The following is a 25,149-nucleotide window of genomic DNA, read 5'->3' as shown; positions in this document are numbered from 1 at the left end:
AGCCATACAATAAATGTCTGAGGTTACTGTCTTCATGTTTTAAATGGAGACATTTATACACAGAAGTTGAATAACTTTTCGAAAGTCACACAGCCAGTGAGTGGGTAGAGACGGAACACAAAATCTTTTTGGTAAGATACAGAACTCATGCTGTTCAACTCTACATTGCATGATAGAAAATCTTTCTCTTCTCTCATGCCTTATGTGATAGAAATAAGGGACATTAAGACTAGATATATCTTAGTGTTTTGTCCTTGTTTATAACACCATACTTCTCTATGGACCTCAGTGTCTTCCTACACATAATAATATCGCCACCCACAGTCCTTAGACTATAGAAAAGTGGGAGTTAGATATAATTGAAGGCATTTGGCTTACTGGTGCAGATCACTCCTAACTTTCTTACATACCTCTGTCACTCTAGCTGTTCTGAGACACTCTTGTATGTCTCAAGAGATGCTAAGGTCAACACAGGCCCATGCCCTTTCTTAACACTGATATCATTCCCTATAAACCAGAATGTTCCACTGAAGGTCTTTAATCTCTTGACAAGGTCAGAGAAAAGCTGTGAAAATAGCTTCTGCAAAGGTCATGGCTTTCCCTTGGCAGTTCCACCCTCTGTCTAAACCTTAAAGGACCAGTGCTCAATATTAGACTCCCACAATAGAATTTCTTTTCTATGACCTGGGTTTCTAAGGAGTATTTCATATCCAGGTTTGAAACCAAAAAAATTTTCCCCAGTAACCCCTTTACCATTTTTCACTTACAAGAGTAGCCTATTACTTCCAAGGAGTCATGAAAAATTTTATAGATCAAATTAATTTTAATGCATTCATATTTAATTCTGGGATATGGTATAAGACACTTTGAAACAAGGCTAGCTGAGGGACCAAGAAAGAGTGTTTTCTAAGTTACTGAGCAAGCACATTAAATGTAAGAATTATTTAGACTCATCTTTAACAAACCAAATTATAAAATCATTCACGTGTTTTCAGAACAGTGTTTTGGTCCAGGTAAGATAGCTTTTTTTTCTTTCTAGTCAAGGATCATTCAAGTAAATAAAAGACCATGTCCAGGGAATTTGTTACCTAGGTTTGAATGACAGTATGTGTGTACAAGAAATCATATTAAGAATATATAATTTGTCCACAGGACATCTACTATTAGCAATAAATTCTCATCCATTGATATAAATCACATGATTTGTCATTTAAACATCCAAGGAAATATGTACCTGGGAACGTACTATGATTTCAAAAATTTCATCCCTTCCACGAAATCCCCTTGATGATTCAAGCTTTATATTGCCCCTCATTCTAAATAGGTTCATCCTGAAACAAGATAGTATTTATTGGCTGCAAGGTTGCTACCACAATTTCTGACTTCCATACACCAGGAATATGCTTCAAATAATTTCTTTCTCTGGTGGGACTTGTTCACTAATCCCCAGGACCTAGTTTTAGCACAAAGCCCACAAAAATTTTACTGAAGGCCTGTAATATGTCAGTCTAGTTTCAAGTTCCAAAATAATGCTTGTCTTTCTGTGGTATTATCTTTTAATATTTTTCATATATTTTGATCAAGCTCTTACCCATTTCCCAACTCCTCCCAGATCCTATTCACCATTTTACATTTCATGTTCTCTCTTTCCCTCCCTCCCTCCCTCCTTCCCTCTTCCCCAGTTTGGCAGCTGCTTCCAAAGGGCTACATTGGTCTCAAGATACTTTGAAATTAAATTTGTATTTTTAATTGAAAAGCAAGAGGAGAACTTTAGAGAATATCAGACAAACGAAATAACACAGATAAGTTTACTTGCTGAGAAGTACATCACAGGCAGCCCTGGCATTTGACAGCAGTCTTAACAAAGTACCTTCAGATTTCCTTAGCCAGTAGGTTCAAATGTATTTTTCTACACCCCCCCCCAATGGATCCATGACTAAAATGCCCAAAACAATCTCCAAAAGCTCTAGAAGTATTAAATATCTATAAAGACACAATTTGTCCCCAAGTAGAGGTAGCCCCTGGATGCTTCCTCCCATAATAAAAGAAAATTTGCAGCAGCTTACCTGAACCACGTCTATTGAACGTAGGACCCAGTGTGGAAAAAATTACTTTCAAATCAATTGTGTACTACCTGACCTAATTTTTGAACCCACACCAACACAAACACAAAGGAAAACTCTGTTACTGATTCTGCCTAGTGAAGAGTGATATATCTGTTCTGGTTACAGAAAAGAATAATGTCAAAACTAGCAAAACAATAGCAGCGAACAAAACGGCCAAGATATTTTTAAAAATCCATAACCACCTGTCTATATCACTTCTATATCTCAATATATGAATCTCTACAGATTAAAAAAATACTTCATACTCCAAAATAAACATCAAGACATTGGAAGGCTTGTCTCTTGTATCATACTTGCCTAATTATGTGCAATCACTTCCATGTTGTACCAAAATGGCTCTAAGATGTATTGCCTATTTTTCACAAGTCCTTATTTTTAATTTAAGGCCTGTTTCTCGTGGCTTCCTTATATTTAAGCATAATATAAATATGGGAGGCAGTATAAAACAAATGCATAATAAATTAATTATAAAATATCCATAAAACTACTATCAGTGAAAAAGAATCTTACTAGTTACCTCAGAAGTCCTTTGTGCATTGTCAAGCACATTTTCTTTGTTTATTCTGGTGAAGAGAGGAATAACTTAATCAATTGTTTGTGAGCATGGTATGTATGTGAGAAAGAAGAGGAGGGGGAAAGAAAGGGGGAGAGGGAGAGAGGGAGAGGGAGGGAAGGAGACACACACACACACACAGAGAGAGAGAGAGTTCCAACTTGTTTGAAATGAGATCTCTTGTTCACTGCAACTGCACATACCAGCCCAACTGGCCAACATGGATATGGAGACTGGACTGTCTCTGTCCACCATCTCTCTATAAGAGTGCAGGGATTTAAGGTGTATGCAATACAATATTGGATTTTTATATGGGTTCTGGAGATCTGAATTTTGGTCATCAGGCTTGTGAGACAACTGAGTCATCTCCCTACACACACCAAATGCTGTTATGAGGCCACAAAATTTCTGTCTATTTTCTACTTCTAAAATTTGCATTCATAGTTTTTGCTTATTGATTGCTTGATTTTCATAGTATTAGGGATTGAACTGAGAGCCTTGTGAATGCTAAGCAAGCACTTTGACACTGAGTTACATTCCCCAGCCCTTCCCAATCATTGCTAAAGCTGACAACCATCCTGTCTGCTCCAGAGAGGATTGGAAAGAAGCAACTGTACATGGGCAAGCATTCTGTATAAGCCTAAGAGATGGAGATGAAGAGTAATGAGAGTCAAAGGCACAACATGCATGAAAGTTAAGTGTAAGAAGCTGGGATCATCTCCAATTTCCTCTAGAACCATGACTTTTCAGTTAAATTAATAACATCCCCACATCATGTAGATACATTCAAATACAAAATGTAAAAAGCTTGTAAAATGAAATATAAGAGAATTTAAATGTATGCATTACTCAATGCTGTCCATATCCCGAATTTCCTATACTTATAATCAAAAGTAAATCTCAAGACTGAATAAATAAAATGGATAGAGAAGAAAAGGCAGGAGGAATCAGGGTTTGGTAGTCTGTCTAGTGAGACTTAAACTTTCTCCAGCATTCTGCTAAAACTCATTGACGTTAATGTTTCTGGACTATTCTGTATGGATTAGGCAAACTGTCATAGATTCACAGATTGATCACTCAACAATCTAAGGTCTATTTGGAAAGATGGTTTTTAAGTTCTTTCCTTATTCATCCCATGGCATATGGATAATTTAAAAGTATATCTGTCTGACTAATTGACCAATTTGACCTTCAATACTGAGAAATCAGTACTTTACCATTATGTTTCCCTATATCACCAGAACACAAATTGAACAGATATCATATATAAAAATATCGGCCAGGAAACAGAACAAGTTATTCTTTTGTCTTGAACTCATTCTTTCTTACCTAGTAGGAAGGAAGTAGTAAATCAGCATGAGCAAGCACCTACGGTGTGACAGAGATATCTCATCTAAAACATGTTTTTAAAAGATAGCTGGGTTGATCTATTCTAGGAATAAATGTCTCATTGGAGACCACAGAGATGTTGCCTCTGGGGATCAAGAAATGCAACAACAAAACATTGAACCAGAAAATCCCAGAATTTCTTGTCAAGAGGAATATGCTTTGTAAAAATGATACCATCACAGCCTTAGCCAGCTGAATGAAAGAATGTCAAGAAACTCTGAGTATGATGCACATCTTTTGAAATGCTCACAACAGTAGTATTTCTCCGAGCTATGTTGAGCTTTCATGGCATCCAAAACAAAATAGGAAAGTTTGCAATTGGACCAACACAGTTATCCTGATTGAGCTATGCCCCCTGCCTGCCACTTCCAGATAACCCTCTCTCTGGCTCTGGGGTACAGACTGATCATACACCGTTTGCTGAAAAAGAATCCCCCTCTGTTGTGATCCAGGGACTTTGGCAGAGGACTGGAGAGGATGCTTTGTGATTCCTCTGGCATTCAAGTAACTCTCTAGTGCCCAAAGTGCAGAGCAAAGGGAGGTTTGTCCAAATCCCTGACCTAAAAGGACCATGGTTTTACTTCTTTTCTAATTAGGATAATTAACCTCCTCTGTGCATTCATTTTATTGCACTCCAAATGGCTCAAATTAAAATGGCACAGGGGACTTTCAAGCTCTGGGGACAGGAAATAATTTATAAATACCTTTCATATCCATTTCAACCACAATTATGGCAAAGCCAGAACAAAGTTGGTACAGCAACTTCACCCTTGACACAATCTGGAGCAGCTTGAAGGCCACTTTCAGAATATTACCGATGCAAATGTCTCATCAGCTATAAAATTGTGTCTTTACTCCATATCATTTGCTGACTAAACTGGAGTGGGGGTTAGGAGGGGAGAATGCTTATAAAAGATATTATCTCTCTGTATTTTCATGTGAGTTTTTGTACTTTGCCCAAGAAAGCCAAAAAGCTATATGGCTTATAAGTTGGTAGAAACTGATATTAGATTGACAGAATTTATTCCTTCAAAATAACCATGGAAGCCCAAACTTTGGGAAGATTTTAAAAATTGGAGTCTAGCAGTATTTCACATAGGACAGAGATATGTTGCTGGAGTTTTTCCCTAGGTGGCTGTAATTACCCATTCTCCACCTCTGAGCAAGTTTGAAGGATCCCTAGCAGGTGTCTACCTCCTTCATGCCACCCATGCAGAGAGAAATAAATGAATACAGTCTCTCTAGATTGTCTGCCTGTACTACAAGCTGCAGTCCACATATTTGTCTGCATACTGCCCTTCCTACTTATACAGGGAACTGCTAAAATCACCAGCCTGACTACAGACCTTGTGCGTCTCCATAAATGATGGGAAAGACAACAGAATAGACAAAATTAGGATGTCTGCTTAAAGTAAATATGGAAGTGTCTATTTTAGCCTAGAGATGCTGGGATTTCATCTGATCTGCCTTGGTTGTACCCTTGGCCTATCCTCAGAAGATGAAGATCCTGATGTGCTACTTGGTAAGCCACAAGTTCAACTGCATAAATTTCTCAACATGCTGTTAAAAGGCTTTTTGTGGACATATATTCAACAAGCTGGCCATTCTTAAAACTTTGCCAATACATGACCCGGTTTCCTCCTAACTCATCCTTCTGTTATATCTACTGAATAATGAGCCTTTCATGCACCTGAATGGCTCATCTATGTTAACCAGCTAACCTGGGGCTTTGAGTAATTATACAATAGTGACAATACTATTACAACTCAAGTTATGATGTGCTAATGGACCACATGGGAAGATTATTTAAAAATGTATTCTAGTTCATTAAGTGTAGGGAAGAATTAAAGGGTCTGCATTTCTAACAAATGGCCTTGATAATGCCAATGTTGCTTATCCACAGGACATTTATAAAGTTGTACAGGGACAGCATCTTTATGATTTCTGTCACTAAGATTGAGATTTCTATAAGTAGAAAGAACATATATCTCATTTCTGAATGAGTTAAACCCAACTAGTATGTCTAGAATAAGAGACTGGCACACTAACCTCTTTAACAATAACTTCCTTTCCTACTAAGGCTAAAAGAAACATAGCCAGATCTGCACAGAGGTATGGCAAAGTAGGCCCTGGCATAGACTACCCTTCTTTGGATTTGGGTCATTAGCATAAGCCATCCTGGGTGCCTTCTCTGCTTTCTAAAGCCAACTCTGCCAACCAAACTCATTCCGCATCCAGACATTCCATTCATTGTGTCCACTTTCACAGTGGCTCAGGAGGGCTGCTGTCACCATATCACTCATGCTGTGATCTGCATCAGTGGTTATGACAGAAGAAGTAGCTAGATCATCCAAGGCACAAGTCATTTATTTCATACTGAGAAATAAGTCTTCTGTCCAAGTGGGGCCAGCTAAGCTGGGCAGTTGTCATGGTTCTAAGGTTACAGGCAATGTGCGTTTTACACTATTGAGTTCCTCGGTAGAGAGCAAAATAAGCCTTGAGGACGACCCAGGTGTCACTAATCCTATCAATAAAATACTAGACAGGGAAAGTCCATTTCTCTTCTAAGATGTGAATTGCAAAACTCATGCAGTTGCTTTATTTTTTTAATAGAAATTGACTGCCTTTTTTCTTTTCTACACAAAACCCCAAATCACTGTCTCATGTATTGCTGTGTGTTTTTCATTCAAAATAGCTAATCAATCTTAAGGAACATCTCAAGAATATTATACATTTCAGCTCATTCAAAAGTTGGTAGAATGTATATATACATTGAGAAATAGTTAAATCTAAATAATTAATTCGTAGTCGTTGCATTGGTGAGAATATTTAATATTCATTCTATGCTTTTCAGGAATGTATTGTTATTAGCTATAGTTGCTTTTATATATATTTCTTGAAACAGAGTCCTTCTAGTTTTAACTACATGTCCTGTCACCAATATTACCTTATGGCCTGTCCTTATACCCATCCTAGCTCCTAGTTACAACTATTCTACTCTCTACTTCCATGGGATCAACAATTTTAGAATTCATACGTGAATGAGATGGTATGATACTTTTTTCTGTACCTTGCTCATTTCAATTAAGATAATACCCTCCAGATTCATCCAAGTTGTTGCGAGTAACAAGATGCTCCCTTGTTGATATTTGGAGAGTTAAACACTACAGATTGGAAGGTTTCCCTAAGAAGATTCCAGAGCATTATGATTATCCGGCTTCAATCCAAAATATAAACATGTTTTATGGCCTAAGGGAGTTGTCAAACAGTTTTAAAACACACTGGCAAATTTAACACAGATTTAAAAGTAGGCCAGCTTGAAGATACAGAGCAGCTCCACACTTTCACATCCCAGTGGCTCCATGGAAACAAGTGTTTGCCGTGCAGATCCATTACTGCCCCTGGTGGGGTCTCCATACTAAAGAAATAAACATTTACCATTAACTGATTCACCATGTTCTTTAGCTCTTTTCTCTCTGAGAAAATACTTAACTCTTCATCAGATCAATACTTCCATGTACATAGGATATTACAACTTACTCAAAATCATACAGAAGAGCTAAAATAGAGGCTAGTGAAATCAAATTTCTAGCTAAGAATTCAGCCTGAATGAGCACAAAAACTTTGAAGTCATTGCTGACCAGTCTCTCAATTAATCCACCATTGTGGTGACTAACTTTATAATTTCTAAGTACATTTTAGTCAAGTAAATTTCTAGCCCCATAAACTCTCCCAGCAATCCAATATCAGATTTGAGACCTTAATTGTTAGTGGTCCTGGACTCCGCCTCTGTAAAGCCCCTATATATCCTAGTTGGCTGAAGCATTTCTAAATTCAGTCCCAGCCATGTGGCTGTTTATCCTTTGCAAAAAATTAGCCCAGCTGGATATATCCTCTGACTAAGTGAAGTCAAAGCCAGAACTGGTAGTGTCAGTTAGCTTCTCTCTGTCTAGTCTATGAGTCTAGACATTTTCCTCCAGATTGGCTGGCCAAATTATAAAGTGGCTTAAATTTTCACTGATTTAAGTCCCAATAGCTCTCTAGTCAATGGGCCAATTTCCAAGTGAGACAGTAAGTAGGAATTGTAAGGGGAAATGAACAGAAATATTTAAAGAGGTATTCTGCCTTATTTTCCCCTTCTTCATCTCTAACTTCTAGCCTCCATTTGTCTCTTAGTACAGTTGCATTCTCTTCATCTACCCTTCTACCTTGTACCTATTTATAAAATCTCTAGGGAAGCCCTAGAAATAGAATATCATTTTACTAAAGAAGAAACTAAGTTCTAGAATGAGAAGGTAACAAACATTTTTAATACATGCAAAAAAAATTCTCGTGACTTTTTTAGAATGGACTTGGCTATAAGATAATCAGAAGAACAAGCATCTTGAGTGGAAGGGGAAGGATTATTGCAATGGCCGAAGCATATACTAATAATAGCTTCAAGGGAGCTAGCTGTACTGGGGATAAAACACAGACATATGAAACATGAGTTAACTTTACTTCACATATGCTTAGGGCAAAGAAGTCCAAGGTAGCACTCAGAATTTATAACTAGGAAATTAACAAAAATAAGGAAGTCAGAAGAAAATGCTGGATTGGAAGCAGGGAAGTCTCTGAAATACCAAAAAGATATCGAAATACACCTAGTCTTCGAAAAAAAATTATTAGCCTAATGGTTTCAGGTCAGTTCTGTAGGTGATGAGAGAGATGTCACCATGCAAAGAAACTTAGGTTAGGGATACATACAAAGACATTTTAAATTGATTGTATCATATGTGTTCTATTAGGCCCAAATACCCAAAGGGATTTTTAGGTAGCCACAAAACTCTGCATTCTAGAACTCTGTCTGAGTAAGAGAAATGTACAATGTAAATGCATAATTTCCTGTGCTACATATGCTAAAAGCACATTGAAGTATCCCAAGGTCACCCTATTTTGATTGTTCATTTTCTTTCAATTGGGTTTGTCTAGCAGGGGAAAAGTTGTATTTAGAACTGTGAAGGAAGATTACAAACTAATGTTTCATCCTCTTCACATCTTGGCCTCTAGACAAAATTATTGAATTGTACCTGAGTTGCAAGACATTAGCCTCTCAGAGGTGAACAAAAATATTCCACATCTCTTACAATTTTCAGATATGAGAACCAGAACAAATAATAACCTGATCTCTTCATTATACAGATGAGAAACTATAAACTAGAGAAGAAAATTTTAGTCAACAATAGATCCTGTACTCATGTATTTTGCCTGTTATTTTTAACTTTCAGTATTGATATAAAATGACATTTCTGCTATCTTCTGGATAGTGATTAATTTTGATAAACAGTAAAAGCTTACATTCAACAGAAGTGTTCTGACAGATACATTTCTTTTAGCTTTGCCTAAAAGTCTTTCGTGATTTCCTTGAGGAATCACTTCCCCTTTCATTTGATACCCTTGTATGGAGAAACCATAGAGTCCACAGCAAGCCTGAGCATTGAAAAAATATCTTCCTTTTCTTACACACCAGGGCTTTTATTTGGTACCAAGGCCCAATGCAATCTACACCTGTGTTAGAGTTTATGGTTCATTAGTCTTAGCTCCACAAATTCTTGGGCACTACCATAGCCTACACATCTCTACCAACAATTTATTTCTCTTCCCACTGTCCTCTTAACAAGGCTTTACCTTTCATCCAATAGTCTTCTCTTCATTAAGACTCAGATCATATAATATTTACCAAGGAAAATATCTGCTTGAGATAGTTTTTCTGGGCTCTCACATCCATCCTGTAGACTATGTTAGATTGGACAACCATCTCCAAAGGTCAATGGTCAAATGCCATGTTTAAATTATTGCATGTACGAAATATTTTCTTTATGTATTGTGATAAATAAAATTTTAGCTTTACTCCTCAGGTATTTTTAATTTTCTATTTTTAAGATTTGTTTTTCCATATGTGTGTTTTGCATGCAAGTATGTGTGTATGTGCACCATATGTACGCCTGATGCCTGTGGAGATAAACATATATCATTTCCTCCACTATCATCCAACTTCAACTGCCAAGCACATTTCCTGATTGGGTTCTATGGCACTGCCTCTCTGCAGGTACACATGAAATGTTAGTCCACTTACCAGTTTCTCATAGAAGAGACTACTTGATCACAGACTAAACACTGGAAATTACTTCTTCAAGCAGAGCTAAGAAACCAAACAAGAAAGTATTAGTGAACAGGGCAATTTACTGAATGCTATCTACACTGGTTACTTTTCTCATTACTAGAAGCAAATCCCTGTCTAAAAGCAACTTAAGGGAAGAAGGGCTTGTGTTGTCTTGTGGCTTATGGGCATGGTCCAGCATAGTGAAGAAAACATAGCACAGGAGTGTGAGTCTGCTTGCTCTCGTCTGAGCAGATAATGAAACTGGAACAAGAACAGGAACAAGATTTACTCCAGGCACTCTGTCTCCAGCTAGTCTCTATCTCCTAAAGGTTAGAGAACTTCTCAAAACAGCACCACCAGCTGGAGACCAAAGTGTTCCAAACATGAGAATCTGTGAGGAATATTGCACATTCAAACCATGACAACATCTATTAAGTGTTCAACAGTCCACAGTACAGCTTGTAGTTGACTCTTGCCCTTGGTGAATTTGCACTGCAAATGATCCTAAGTAGCATACATAAATATAAAAGAATTATGCACAGCACTGTAGGAACTCCTTTTAACCCAAAGTCCAGTTGCTTTTATATTTTTATTTCAGACCTAGAGTGGCTGGCTGACAATCAGAGGCTTGCCTATTCTGATTTTCCCAGACGTTGAACACATCTACTCCAGATGGTCTTCTAAATTCCCTTGCAGCTGATAATGCAAAGCAAGTGTACATTCACTCAGTGAAACTGACACATCTCTTTGGGCATATTTTCTCAGCATAGGGTGAGGAAAGTGAACTACATAATTCACCAGCAGGGAAACAAGGTTCAGAATGAAGAACAGAATGAACAAGAAAAATGGAAAATGTAGGATTATATGCACTGCCAGCTTCAGAGCCACCCTTAAACTTGACAAGTAGCAGTTCCTCCCTTGGTGAGATATTAGGGTAATTGGAATACCTGAATTTGCCAAACAGTACCCAACCAATTATTGTTGTGCACAAATTCTCAATTAAAACTTGATTCTTTAAGACATTTAATTCCAAATTTGTAAAATATAAATTCTCCATGGAGGGGGGTTCAGAGTTAAACTATTGAATAGTCTAGCACAAGTAAAGAGCATGCTCTGAGTTGAAAGAAATATATTTAAGGAAGAGGTATAGGACACAAAACTAGTGAGCACCTTATGTTCATTGATTCCACAAATTAGCCAAGGGCCATTCGAATAATGCAGCTATAAGAAAGCGAAGATTTGAAGAGGGTCAGTTCTTAATTAAAGAATGACTTAAACAAACACAGTTATGAAGAGCAAAGGCTCCAGGGAAATCTTAATTTGCTGTAAGTAAATTGGGTTGGGGTGAATGAATATTTGCTTTTATCATGTTCCATAAAATTCACAGATTAGCATTCATATCCAAACAGAGAAGGATTTTTGATCTTCCAATGGAAAGCTTTTCACATACGTAACATTTTCTGTATTGACATCTTAAAGTTTAGATACTCACTATATTGCTTTTCATGAGATCAAACCATTTAAATGAAGCTAAAGCAAATACTAGCAACAACAGAACAACTAAACTAAACGTGAGTCCAAATTGCTATGGGTTATTTTTAATGGAGTACATTGTGTGATATGAATAATCATACTCTGAGTTATTAGCTCTGAGGTCAGATGTTTATACATCTAGCCTCCTAGACATGGCAAGCTGCAACACAAAATGAGTGATTGGGCTCATCTTCATCTCCTGCCTCTGCTTCTATGTTTTCCCTTTTCACCTCTGTCTCTGAAATCACCTTCATATTCTATATCAAGCTTGTCCATGTCCTTATTTTGCCACAGCATTTAAGATAAATTTATTTCAAAGTCCATGCAGATCAAAGACATTTAAGAAACAGAGAGTCTGAGGTTGTATAAGGCTGGAGTTTGCAGCCCAGGCAAGCTCAAATATAAGAATAGAAGAGCAATTTTGATTTGGCTAGTTTCGTCTGAGTGAAAAGAATACCAATTTCATAAAAACGTTAGACACATGCTCATCAAAATGTACTAGAAGCAACATTAAAAGTACAATAAGCTAAGTTAAACTAGACATTGCATGTGTTATAGATACAATAAAGAGATTAACATTATTAGAAATATTTTAAAAAAGAAGCAATAGTCAAGAAATAAACTCGAATCTTAAAATGGAAAAAAGGAAGGAATGGAATAAAAGTAATATTGCCAGATATGATCATCTGTGCCTGTACTCCTAGTATTTGTTGATTTCAAGGTCAGCCTTGGCTACATAGTAAGTTCAAAGTTAGCCTATGCTAAATGAGATTCTAGGAGTCAAAAGGGGATAGTCAAAAAAAAAAGTAAGACCTAGCCCTTAGATACTTTTAAAAATTTTGTCACAAGCTCTCTAAGAAACCTTACCAGACAAAATGTTTATAAATGCCATCAACATTTCTGTAAAGGCTGTTCATAAACACTAGACTTCTGTCATCTGGGATACTGTTAGAGACCATGTCAGAAGTACCTAGAGTGTGACTCTGAGTGCAAGTTCTAAGTAAGAACAGGTGCTGGTAGCCCCTATTGGAAGATACGAAGCAGAGAGAAGCTCATCTTCAGTATATTTTCTTGGATGTCTTCATCACCATTTTCTGTGTGCCAAAATCCTATTGACTGTTTTCCTATTTGTTTGATTTTTTCCAGAGAAAATACTAAATTTGTTCAGCATGAAGTATTTTTACATTTTGTTTAAACAGTGAAGAAAAAAGAATCCTGGCCTTCTTTCCCTGGGAACATGATTTTCACAATATAGGTTTGAGAGCTTTTTGTATCTGCTGTCATCCCTTTTGTGAGGTCAAAGTAATGGCCATGGTTTGAGTACTCCTAAGAACAGATGTTGAAATGTCAATTCATATGCCAAAAGGCTCTTGGTGGGTATACTCATTGGCAGCACTTGTGCAGAGAAGTGTGAAGTTGGCTAAGTAAAGGAAAGCTGTGGTATACCCATGCCAAAGCATTAGAGCTCTGAAGCTGAAGTTGCCCATTAGTTATCCCACTGGAAGTTTGGAAGGATTGTGCCTTTACACTTTGCTGCTACCAGTCACTGGATGCAGGATGCTCTGGGGAGGAGGCACAACCTTAAGTTAGGTGTCTCTCTTCCACCAACAACTTTCCCATCAGCAGAAGTAAACTAACTCTTTGGTACCAAATAATGATCTAGTTGCACAGAGCAGCATCCCTGCACAGCCTTTAACCAAGATGGTCTGCTTGTTTGCCAAGAGATGCCCAATAAACAGTACACTAGAATTCAACTTACTATGATCCAGTTCCTGATGCCTAATTTCCCTGTCCCTCCTTTACTGCCATCCTCCCATGTTACTTTTGTCAAATGCAGAGAGTAAGCTCTCAATCAGCCAGTTATCTATATGGTAACTCCCACCATTTAAAAATAAGGAGGAATAAGGGCAAGAACAGCATTGGTGGTTTGGAATCCAGATGAGATAATTTGCTGCTCAAATCAAAGTAGCTTTGAGACTTGCAAAGCTGGGCATGTGAAAACTCATGCAGGGCAGATGACAATCTTGAAGCTGCTAAAACAGCAGGCTTTATTTTTACAAAGCCAAGACTTTGTTGCAAACCTTACCTCCTACAAACACTAGCACCTGGTTTTGCTCTGCCAAGTCAAACATTTCTTTCTTTCTCCCTCAAGCTTCTATTTATGCTTTGGTCAGCTGGAACAGAGTCAGTGAAACTATGATAAATTGAGTATGAAAACAAATAAAAACTCGGGTTGGATTGCTCACTGACATATACTGAACTGAGCTGACCATTCCCCTCGAGTTCTAGATTGCAACAGCCCCATGCCCAAGCAGACACTGGGAAACTGCAATGAAAAGAACAGTGTAGTTGCTAAGCCACAGTTGTGACTTGCTCAGGAAAAAAGAAAATGTTAGAAAGACTCATAGCCAACACACTCATCAAAAATCAGTGTGCTGCTTCTGCTGTGTTTTTGATTAGGTAACACATTCCCATGGTTCAAAGAACAGAAGTATAAAAAGATCTATGAAAATCATTGCTTATTAAGAGGAAGCACATTTCGGAGTGTTGCTCTGTCATCGGAATATTCTAGCAGCTTGCACTCTGAGAGGACACCATGAGCCGCACTTTTAAAGTCTTATCAGTTTTATTCTTGCAGAGAATAATTCCTGCCTCTTGTTAAAGAACCAAACATTATATAACCAAGTGGGATGTGGGATGTCTTCATAATTCTGTGTCTGAGAAAACACTAATAGTTCTTGCAGATTTTCCCCCAGCATATACAAGCATTGGCTCTTTTACTTAAGCAAAGATAAATAAAACATAATATAATAATAAAGTTACTTTATAAATGCTAATTGGTTAGTTTTTTCCATTCTGTAATGGAAATCTTCCCTTGTTTGTGTATGCACATTATTGACAACTAAACTTTAGCATAGAATCGTGTGTGTTTGTGTGTGTGTGTGTGTCCATGCATGAGTGTGGGTATGCGTGTTCACTATAATATACTTAATACATTCTGTTTTGCATTTTAAAATACCTGTGATACAGTTATTCAAAATGCCTTTTCATTGCTTTTGATTGATTTATCTTGAATACAAAATAAGGCATATCTGAGGAAATTAATGAGAAGTCATTAAAGGAATCTTTACAGGAAGAGGAGAAACACCCAGAAATGTCTACAAGTAGTAGAGTATGCTTGGTAACGAGAGAGATGTGCAGTTACACTAAGGAGGTAACAAAATACTGAGTAAATGGTACACTTTTTTCAATTTTGAAAGAACATGAAAACAAACGATAAGTAAGGACCAGTCCAGGAAGAGAGATTAAAGAAAAACAAAAGCACGGTAGAATGCAATGAACATTACCATGTACACAGAAAATTATTAAAGCTTTATCAGAAATAACAAGTTTCTACTGAATCCAACCTTGATACAAATTAATAGAATTTGGCTATTTAAATATATTATCAATCCAGGCTGGGGATATATCTCAGTGATATGGTGCTAGCTTAGCATTCATATGGCCCTGGATTTTTCCCTCCAGAAACTCTGCACTGCTAAGATAACTTACATCAAAATGAGAAGTAACCCTATTGCCATTTACACTTACTGTTCAGATAATGTCTGAAATATCAAGACCAATAAAATATTGACAAGTAAACATCCTGTCATGAGTAGAGAACGTCCTTGAAGATCCACCCCTCCCTAAGGGCTTATAGGCATATAATAGCATCCAGCGTGGAGAGACTTGTGAGGCTACATCCTTCCCTGAATATCTATAGTCAATTAATCATTACTAAATGTGGGAGAGACATTTTCTTCAGTAGCATAGCCACTAGTAAGAAGGTTATGCTCTTATAAATAACCCCTTACCCATGTCCCTGTAAGCAACCCTAGTAAAGCTCACAGATTTTTTTTAAAAATATATCATGAAAATAAAAGGGAGACTACTTAAGAAGAAGGAGGTAGTGGGGATGGGAGGGGCACAAAAAAGGATAATGAAATGGATATAATAAAAATGCTTTGCATTCATGTACAAACGTGTCATCATGAAACCCGTTATTATGCAAAATTAACATATACTTAGAAACATTAAAATTATTCATTTTTTTAAAAAAGAGTAGAACTGAAAGGAAAATAGTTATCATCACATAAAAGGAATTGCTGAGGATTGGGGCATCTCTAACCTGGAGAAGACAAGGTTAAAGTGAGACATGTTAGGAGCCCTCAAAAACATGGAAGATTGTCACATGGAAAAGAGATTAATCTTCCTCCCTGTCATTTTAAATTGTGGGCAAGGTTCATTAGGCGGAGATGACATCAATTTGGACTATCTACTAAACATGTGAAGACTTGTGTTTTGTTAAAGAGCCCTTCTTTAAAAAAAGTTTACTTTAAATATATCAAAGAATCCCTATGTAATTTCTTTACTATTATTAAGCCAATATTTTCTTCATAAATAGTCTAGAAATAAAATTCAACATAGTCCTTACTGAATTTTCATAAATTCTTAATTAGTGGCATTCAAAATAATGAGGCCTTATTATACACTGCTTAAGAAAGATTTCTACAGACTTTAATCTCTTTCTTCCTATGTTTATTTCTTAATTCCATGCCTTGCCCCACTATGTGCCCTCAACTCCCACTGAAGCAGAGAGTACATCTAAAACCCACATGAAAATGTAAATCTAAGAAATAAATATGCGTGGCTGGTTTTATAAGAGTAAGAATTAACATTTAAAGCAATGGTAATTTGCTCTGATCTGTAATTTTGAGCTCCTGTGCTGAAATTGCTCATTTGGAAATTACCAAGTGCTTGGGTCTCGTTTGTGATCTTCTTCCTGCACACACCCTGCACACAAAGGAGTTATAATGACCAGCTGAGTCACTACTGCCATCTCCCTGAAGCATGTTTTCCAAATGCCAATACCATTTTCTATGGTACAGTGAGGACGCCTCTCATCCACAGCCTGATTACACCACAGCAGACAGAGAACCACAAGTGTGTTCAAAAGGCATCACCACCTCCTCCACCCTCTGCTTCTGTGGCCATTGAAGTATTATGTCACAGATAATTGGGATTTGCAAATCACGTCTATCACTCACTCCTACTGGCAGTAGGAAGATTGTTTTGATAATATCCCAATAAAGCTCTCTATCCTTGATGAGATTATACTCAGATTATAAGTTCATACAGGAAACACAAGCGGAGATACAATATATTGTTAGAAATGTGACTACTCTAAAAGATGTGCATAAAGACTCTGTGCCTTTGTGCTTTGTGCTTGAGGGTTTGTTTGCTTCCTCGCTTATTTGTCTGTTTGGTTTGGTTTGGGGGTTTTGGCGGTGGTGGTGGTGGTGGTGGTGGTGGTGGTGGTGGTGGTGATGGTGGTGATTTGGTTGGGTTGGGTTGAATTTGGGGATTTTTGTTATTGTTGTTGTTGTTTTTGCTTTTTGAGACAAGACTTCTCTTTTTAACACTGGTTGTCCTTAGACCAAGCTGGCCTTGAACTCACAGACATCTACCTTACTACGCTTCCCAAGTGTTGGAATTAAAGGCATGTGGCACCACTGTCTGGCTGATCTTGAATTTTCAAGATAGAATCTTATTGTCTACCTCAGGGTGATCTTGGACTTTTGACAATCCTCCTGCATCACCCTCCCAAATTCTGACATTAGAAGCATGAGCTCCCTATAACTCCAAGTAGCTCTTTCCTTTTTTTGAACAGAGCTCCAAAGTGTTTGTTTGTCAGATCTAAATTAGCTAATGCAGAACCAGAAATTCCTGGTAAATTTGATTGGGAAAGAGAAATACTTCACACAACAAAATTTTCTATTGAATATTTGATAGAATTCCAATGTAATCAAAAAGTAATAGTCTATATTAGAGGCTGTCTTTCACAAAAATCTTAGTGACTTTATCTGGGAGACACAATTCTCTTGTTCAATAGTCACATCCGCGTGTGGTTCAGCCCGTATTAATAAGGCTCTAGCACTAGTAGTTATTTATAATGTTTTGTTGTGGTTTTCTTTTAACCTGTAATTCTGAAGAATTAAGTGAAAGATGAAAGAAACTAAGCTTCAACTGCAACAGAGAAAATTAGAGCCAGACCTAAGAGGTTCTTGGCATTCGTTCCATAGATTTTTTGATAATGCATGTCAAAACCAAAGGGACTTGATAAACACCTATCCCATGGTGCTCACAAATGATAGAATCTTCTTTCCTTTAAAACAAAACACCAAGATGGAGGTGCCAAGCATCTGGAGAGTTGACGTTGAAGCTGTGAGGTCTCTTGGTCTCTCCAGTGGATAAAGTTTGAAGAGACCCAATGGGCTGTGAATAGAAACTCAGTGGAATCTTTAACACCTACAGACATTTTTTTCCAAGAAAAAAATTAATATAGCTGTTTTTCCTTCCTTCAGGGTTTTCCATCCTACAAGCAATTATGGAAGCAGCAGTGCAAAACAACTGGCAAGTGACAGCAAGGTCTGTGGGAAACATAAAGGACATCCAGGAATTCAGACGAATCATTGAAGAAATGGACAGAAGGCAGGAGAAACGATACTTGATTGACTGTGAAGTCGAAAGGATTAACACAATTTTGGAACAGGTATGTCTGAGGTTTAGTCTTCTCCCAGCCTGCATGTTAAATCATTATCCCGAGGCAGTTCCCATATCTGCTAATAAATTAAGTAGCCAACAGAATAAGCATGCCAACAGTTTTCATCGTCTCTCTAATCCCTTTTTCCTCCCTAGTGGCTCCAGGGGGGAAAAAGGAATGAAAAGAAAAGAAAATTCTAAGCTGATAAAAAAAATTGCATTGCATGATTAATTTGAATGTCTCTGCAATTTAATGCTACATATCAGATAAATCCATCGCTCCACTCCTCTGTTTAATAGATAGCTGGTTATTTCAAAGTAATCCCTGTCCTTTCCTATATCATCTAGCCCAACAGGGAACAGACAATAGATTAGGCAGGGCTGACAGGTAGGATTTTTGTTTCTCATTACTGGAATATGTACTGCCTCAGATCCTTCTAGGGAACACCAGCAATAGTTGATGAATGTGGGTAGATACTACTTACCAAGTTCAAATTGTCTATATCATTCTAAATTATACTTCTGAGTTAGTAGGGGGGAAGAGAATAGTTTAGCATTGTTTTAATTCCATAAACTTTATTATTAAAAAAAACCCTTGGAAATAAAAATATTACATGCCAAAATTAACTATACCCAAAGTCTATATAGATCAACAAACTTCTGTACTAGGATTGGCATTTGGAATAGAAGCTATGAAGCTTTACATTAAAATTTACACTCTGGTATCAAACATTATATGCATTCATCTACCACCAAAATGTGAAAGATTCAATGGCAGAATTAGAATTAGAAAAACAATTAGCTTTAGGTCCTCTTCCATAGCTCATGTCCATTATCTGGATCCAGTCCTTCCTTTTCCCCTTAAATTTAGCCTTTCTTGTTCTCTTTTTTGGATGTTATACTGTATTCTTGATACTGTATATTTTAAAAAATAAGCTGATTTAATTAAAATGGTTTTGGTTTTAAAAGTGTGAACAATTAAACAGAAAAAAGAACAGGCCAAAATTACATAAGACGTGCACAGGCTGAAGCAGACAAAATCTCAGCACTCAGAAGGGGAAGTGAACACAAAAATCCCACCCCTCACCAAGAAGCTATTTGCAATGGATACCTGCTGGGAGAGGAAATCACTTTTCTTCAATGAAGAAACACTGGATATATCAAATACACTGCAGGACAGGCCCTATGCCCAGGAATAGTTGGTCAATACAAATTGCATTCCATGGGTATTTGGGTTTTTTCCTTTGGTTGATTGTTTTGATTCGTTTTAGGTGGATAGGAAGAAGGGAGAGCATCTGGGAGGGGCTGAGGAAGGGAAAAGAGCGGGACAGAATATATTGTATATAATTCTCTAAGAATAAAAGTGTTTTTAAAAGTATAAACAAATCCTTCAAAAAAGGAACAAGATAAAGAAAATATAATCCAATGTGCCACGATGTTTTCATTATTAAGCATGAATATATAAATTTTAGAATAAAATTGCAAGGAATATTGATCCTAAGCTAGATGGACACTATGTTTGGGGTAGAGGGTCAAACTGAAACATGAAAGTTTATTGTTTCCTTAGAAGTCTCATCATTTTGCCACTTAATAACAAAGTTTCTGTCTCTACCATGAACAAAACTATAAGGGAAACCTTCTAATTGAACCTAATGTGCCCGGGAGTCAAAAGAGCAAAGAAGAAAATCATGGTGAGCAGCCATTGCCTATGAGAGGCTTTTTAATGAGAAATGAAATATTAAAAATGTGTCAGATGTACCCCCATAAGAAGGGAAGACAAAAAGAAAAAAAATCAAGAGAAGAATGAAAGGGAAAGAGTCGGGGCGGGAGGTGGAATTCCAGGTGCTATAGGCTAGAAATACAAAGCTACACCCTTGTTAAGCTCAGCACTGCTTTTAATGGATGATGGCTCATAGAAAATTTAGAGCGCAAGCCTGGTTAGTTCCTCAACTAACATTCACCCGAGCAACACAAATGGTCCATGCTCTCCCTCACTGAAAACCCTTTCTTTGATTTTTTTCAGTTCTTAAAAATGAGGAATCAGGTCAGTGACGCTGCTCTATGTACTACATGCCCTCCAAAATGTTTAGACCGAAATAGCCTTTTAGTGGGTGACCTACTTAGTAGCCCCAAACAGAAGAACATCTTCCCTTGTCACACTTTTTTGTTTTCCTTCTTTTTCATTAGGGACTTTGGCTTCTCGAATATCCAACAGTCTCTTAAAGGTCTGGGGATTTGCAGGAACTTAGACTGGACTGAGGGGTTTTTCAGTTCTATGTAATGGGATAAGGGGTGGGTAACGCTTTGACTTCTACATAGCTCTGAAACCTTGGGCACTTAACTTTCTGTACCCCAGTTTCCTCATCTGCATGATGAAAAATATTTTGCTGTACTATACAAGATTAATACAACCCCTCTAAAAGGCATAAAATTTTGGAGAGAAAAATCAGTATCACAGGAGGAAAATCAAACTGTTACACCAAAATTCGACATTTCTGGGTTTCTTTTTATTTCTTACTTCTCTGTCTTCATTTCTTCTAGCTGTGCTTTGAAAATATCCCTCAGAATAGCCTTTATGTAATTTTATTAATTCAGAGGCCCAAAGTTGCTATCTTGTATCATCCTCCCTCGTTCTCCACTTTATTTATCAAGGTAGATTCTCTCCCTGAACCTAAAGCTCACTCTCAAGATAATCTAGCTAGTGCCCTTTTCCCAGGAATCTAGGCTGAATGGATTGTGTCACTTACTAGCTTTTTGACAAGGGGTAACTTACGTGCCTCCCTGTATTTCCATTGTCTCAAAAGAAACCATAAATGAAACCTTTAACTAGATGAGTTAATATGCACAAATCATTTGAAAAGACCCCTGACCCATAGTGTTGTTATACCACTTTGATGTCCAGAAAAGCACTGTCATACAAATGATTTCATCTGAACTTCACAATAGGATACCTGCAGGAAAGATATGTTTATTCTAAATTTACACATGACACATTGAAGATTGAAGACTTCTAGATGACTCGTCAAAATTTGACTTCCAGTTCAATACCAGTACATAACAAAGAAAGTGTGAACCAGAAGCAGGCCCACTGACCCCTAATCTAGTATTCTTGCTTTAAACTGCACCATCTCATTTAATTTCTACATTACTCATTAAATAACTCATCAAACCCAAATGTGGTCTGCTCATCAGGTTCTATCTTAAAATGATGGCAAAGCAATTAGAGATGATCCAAAGAAGAATGGCAAGAAAATGATGAAAGCATTAGGAAACAGGGCCTGTGAGGAAAAGCTAAATGCGTTAAGGTTGTTTATCCTGGTGAAAGAGAGCCAAGAGGCAGTTTAATCACCATGCTCGAGTATAAAGAGTTGCCATAAAGAGGGCACTGACCAACTGTTCTGCATGCCTAAGGACAGCACTGGAGCAAATGAGCTCAACTGGACCAGGGAGACAGTCAGCGATAGGAAGGACTCATTATAAAGGAAAGAGGAAAGTGGAAGAAAGGGAAATCTCCCCCACTTCACACTGTATGAAGGCAAGACTCTGTTGAATTAGGAAAAGGTTAAGATTAACAAATTTTTCAATATTGTTTTTCAAAAAAAGCACAAACTTTCAAGTTTATACAATGTGCTAGCAGTTGACTAAACAAAAGCCTGAGAAGCATAGACACAGGAGTGCCAATCCTAGCTCTCTCACTACTCTATTGGGTGCTATTGAGGAAAACGGCTGTTTATTTGAGACTTAATTTCACAAATATCTCACTGCCATCCTTCAGTGGCTGCTGAGGAGCACATCAGGTAATGTGTGACAAGCACATAACACCTAGTAGTCACTCAGACTCTGGTACTCACAGTTATTTGCTCAAGTGATTATTTTCTTTGCTCAGGAAAATAAGCTATTTAAGGATTGTTGCTCAAAAATGGTGTCCTTGTGGATTTTTCAAGCCATCTTCCATTTGAGGTCATATTGTATTTGGATCTCACTGAGTTCATCATGTTCAAACACCCCTGCTTTTCTCTTTACTGTAACCTTAGGTAACACATGTGGATCAATCAACTCAAGTACTATTTGAGTAGCAACTACATTTTCAGCATCATGTAAAATAAAGACAAAAATCTTGAGCCATACATAACAATTTAGTATTTTTAACAATAAATACGTACTAAGTGCTTATAGTCATCTCTCTCTCTCTCTCTCTCTCTCTCTCTCTCTCTCTCTCTCTCTCTCTCTCTCATATACATATATATATATATATATATATATATATATATATATATATATATATATATGTGCATATATACACACACATATGGGGAATGGTGACCTAGAAGCCATACAGCTAATACAGCTAATAGTTGGTGAAGCTAGAATTTGAATCCAGAGAGTATGGCTGCAGATGCTATTAATCACAGCACTAATTGGCCCTGCATCTGACTGAATTTTTCAGTTGGAGTTTATTCAACTAAAAGTTAGATAAGCATCCTGATGAGGCCTGAAGTGGCTTTGTTTACACAACAGGCATTTCACAGATATTTTCTCCACTTGATGAGGAGTCATATCCCATTAACACAGAGAATTGAAAATACACCCTCAAATAGACGCTTTCGTAAAGTGCTCCTTTGTAACAAACAGGTTCGTTTACTTACAACACCAAAATAACCCAGCTTTGAAATGAGACCCACAGAGGCATGTATTGTCAAAAGTGGTCTGTATGTAAATCTAACACAGCTAAAGAATACCTAAAGAAATGTGACCTCCACTGTCTTACCATAGTCTTCTGGCAATATCTGATCAGCAATGTCCCGCCTTAACATCTAGCAGATGGATTTCAGGTGGGTGCTTGGACTTGAGCAGCAGTAATGCAAGAGCCATAGTTATCCCTTCTCCCACTATCACCACCAGACCCTCATGGGAGGAAATGTTCCCTTAAGCATCAAGCTTTAGCGGAGTCCTTTTACTACAAACTCTGAAACCCAAAGATCTGTTCTTCCCTTGTGGCCTTAAGAGCATCTGAAAGATTAGTACCATGCTAAACATCAGGGACAAGGCAATGGGTAGACAGACACAAAAATCAAACTGGGCAGGCCAAGTCAAAGCACACACTATGATTCTTAGCTATGAAAGGGAGGTCCCTGAAAATAAATCAATGCAAATCAAAATAAACTTGCTCCCTAACATATAAAGATGTTTGTCCTGGGAGTTGGTAATACGCAGCACTATTCTACATTGAGGGACTTTGGCTAAAGTCATTTTTAAAAAGATGGCTTGATGATCTGGTCATACTTCCCAGTAGACTGGCTTGGTAAATATTTAGAAGCAAATCCCCCCTGGGGAAAAAAGGAAAAGAAAAAAACTCATTGAATATCATTACTTTGAAACAGAGTCTTGTTTGTTTCAGGTAGTAAAAATGTTGGTCTCAAAAAGGAAATGTTCCCATTAGACCCACAGTTTCCTCTTCTAATTTTTTAAAATTCCATTCACTTTTATTTCCTAGGAAGCTTGGAAGGATATTTTTAAAAATTAACAAAAAGTCAAATTACTTTTCATTAACTAACTTCAGAGTTCCTTCTGAAAATTCTCAAGGATTGAGACTCTTTGAAATGAAGGAAAATATCCAAGAGTTTTATAAAGCAGAATGCAGAAGCTTGAGGCAGAAGATCTGGTTTTAGCCCCAAGCCATAGGACTTCAAAATGTACCAACATTTCCTAATCCCTAAAGCAAATGAGTTAAATGTTCCAAGAGACTTCTAGTTCTAAGAGACTGTGGTTCCTGGTATTTAAAAAAAAAAAGATAGAGAGTTTAATTCAGGAGATGCTGATTGAGAGGATAGGGGTAGTGTGTCTCAGTGGTAAATCGTCCGTGCTACTCTGGGTTAATCTCTAGCACTGCAGTGAATGACACAGAAGAACAAGCCTGTGAGCTGTCGCAGGGGAGACTGGGAGAAGGTTAAAAGAAAAAGGAGGAAGAAGGAAAAAAGGAAGGAAGGAAGGAAGGAAGGAAGGAAGGAAGGAAGGAAGGAAGGAAGGAGAATGGGGAGAGGAAAAGGAAGGGAAAGAGAGAGAAAAGGTTCATTTTGTCTTACCTAGTTTTATACAAGGCAAGTGGAAAATCATAAGGCTTCCTTACTGAAGAAATGTACAATCTAGCAGGCTGATAAGAAAACATAATAATTCTGAAAGGCAGAGTATGACAACTATCTCAGATGTGTGTTGACCTTCTTGCTTTCTCAGCTAGTGACCATCATTAAATGGTTTTTGCTGACTGGGGTTCTTGAAAGCCTGAACGTCGGGGAGCTTTTCTGAGACTTGGGAAGATGGGTGATAAAGAGAATGAGATAACATGTCCCAAAGGCCACAACACCACTAGGAAATTCATCATTTACCTCTATCCTTAAGAACACAGAACAACAAACATCCCTGGTAATAGAAGTTTATGTTCGATCAAAGCTAATGTCACATATGTATATACATAAATATCACATCAGGCCTTCCAGAAAATGCCCAGGGAAATTTTCTATTAATTAAAGGTTTCTGGTAGTTGGATTCTGATTAAATGAGATTTGTTTGTTCATTACAAACCTATGCCAAGTCCCTCACTACATCCACATCAACTACTCTCCTTCTTCCTGCTTGCATGCCCTTTGCATATAGAAACATCAAGGAGAAAACGGGGGTGGGGGAAGGTACACTGAATCAAGACAGACTCACTCCTTGCCTTAACATCAGAATCTTAGGGCTAAGTCTGGTACTTTATACCCAGACCTTAAACATATGAACCAATACAAATGCAACAATAAAATTGGTATAAATATCACCCTTGTTTT

At 37.5% G+C, this 25,149-nt stretch overlaps 1 protein-coding gene across 4 annotated transcripts in view; it reads left to right on the top strand.

Annotated features, from left to right (window-relative positions):
• Positions 1 to 25,149, top strand: part of Gria3 (glutamate ionotropic receptor AMPA type subunit 3) — a 254,584-nt gene that overhangs the window by 105,378 nt on the left and 124,057 nt on the right. For all 4 annotated transcript variants that reach the window (XR_003714207.1, XM_028787867.1, XM_028788498.1 and 1 more), the window contains one exon: positions 18,148 to 18,335. Coding sequence is in view for 3 of the 4 variants with exons in the window: in XM_028787867.1 (XP_028643700.1) it covers positions 18,148 to 18,335 (188 nt within the window). In the remaining variant the exon portion in view is untranslated. The remainder of the gene's footprint in view (positions 1 to 18,147; positions 18,336 to 25,149) is intronic.

Source organism: Grammomys surdaster, unplaced genomic scaffold (assembly GCF_004785775.1).
Source record: "Grammomys surdaster isolate TR1022 unplaced genomic scaffold, NIH_TR_1.0 60, whole genome shotgun sequence".
NCBI classification, from domain to species: Eukaryota; Metazoa; Chordata; class Mammalia; order Rodentia; family Muridae; genus Grammomys; species Grammomys surdaster.
The sequence above is the reverse complement of the archived record's forward strand: the minus strand, read 5'-3'. Positions and strand labels throughout refer to the sequence as shown.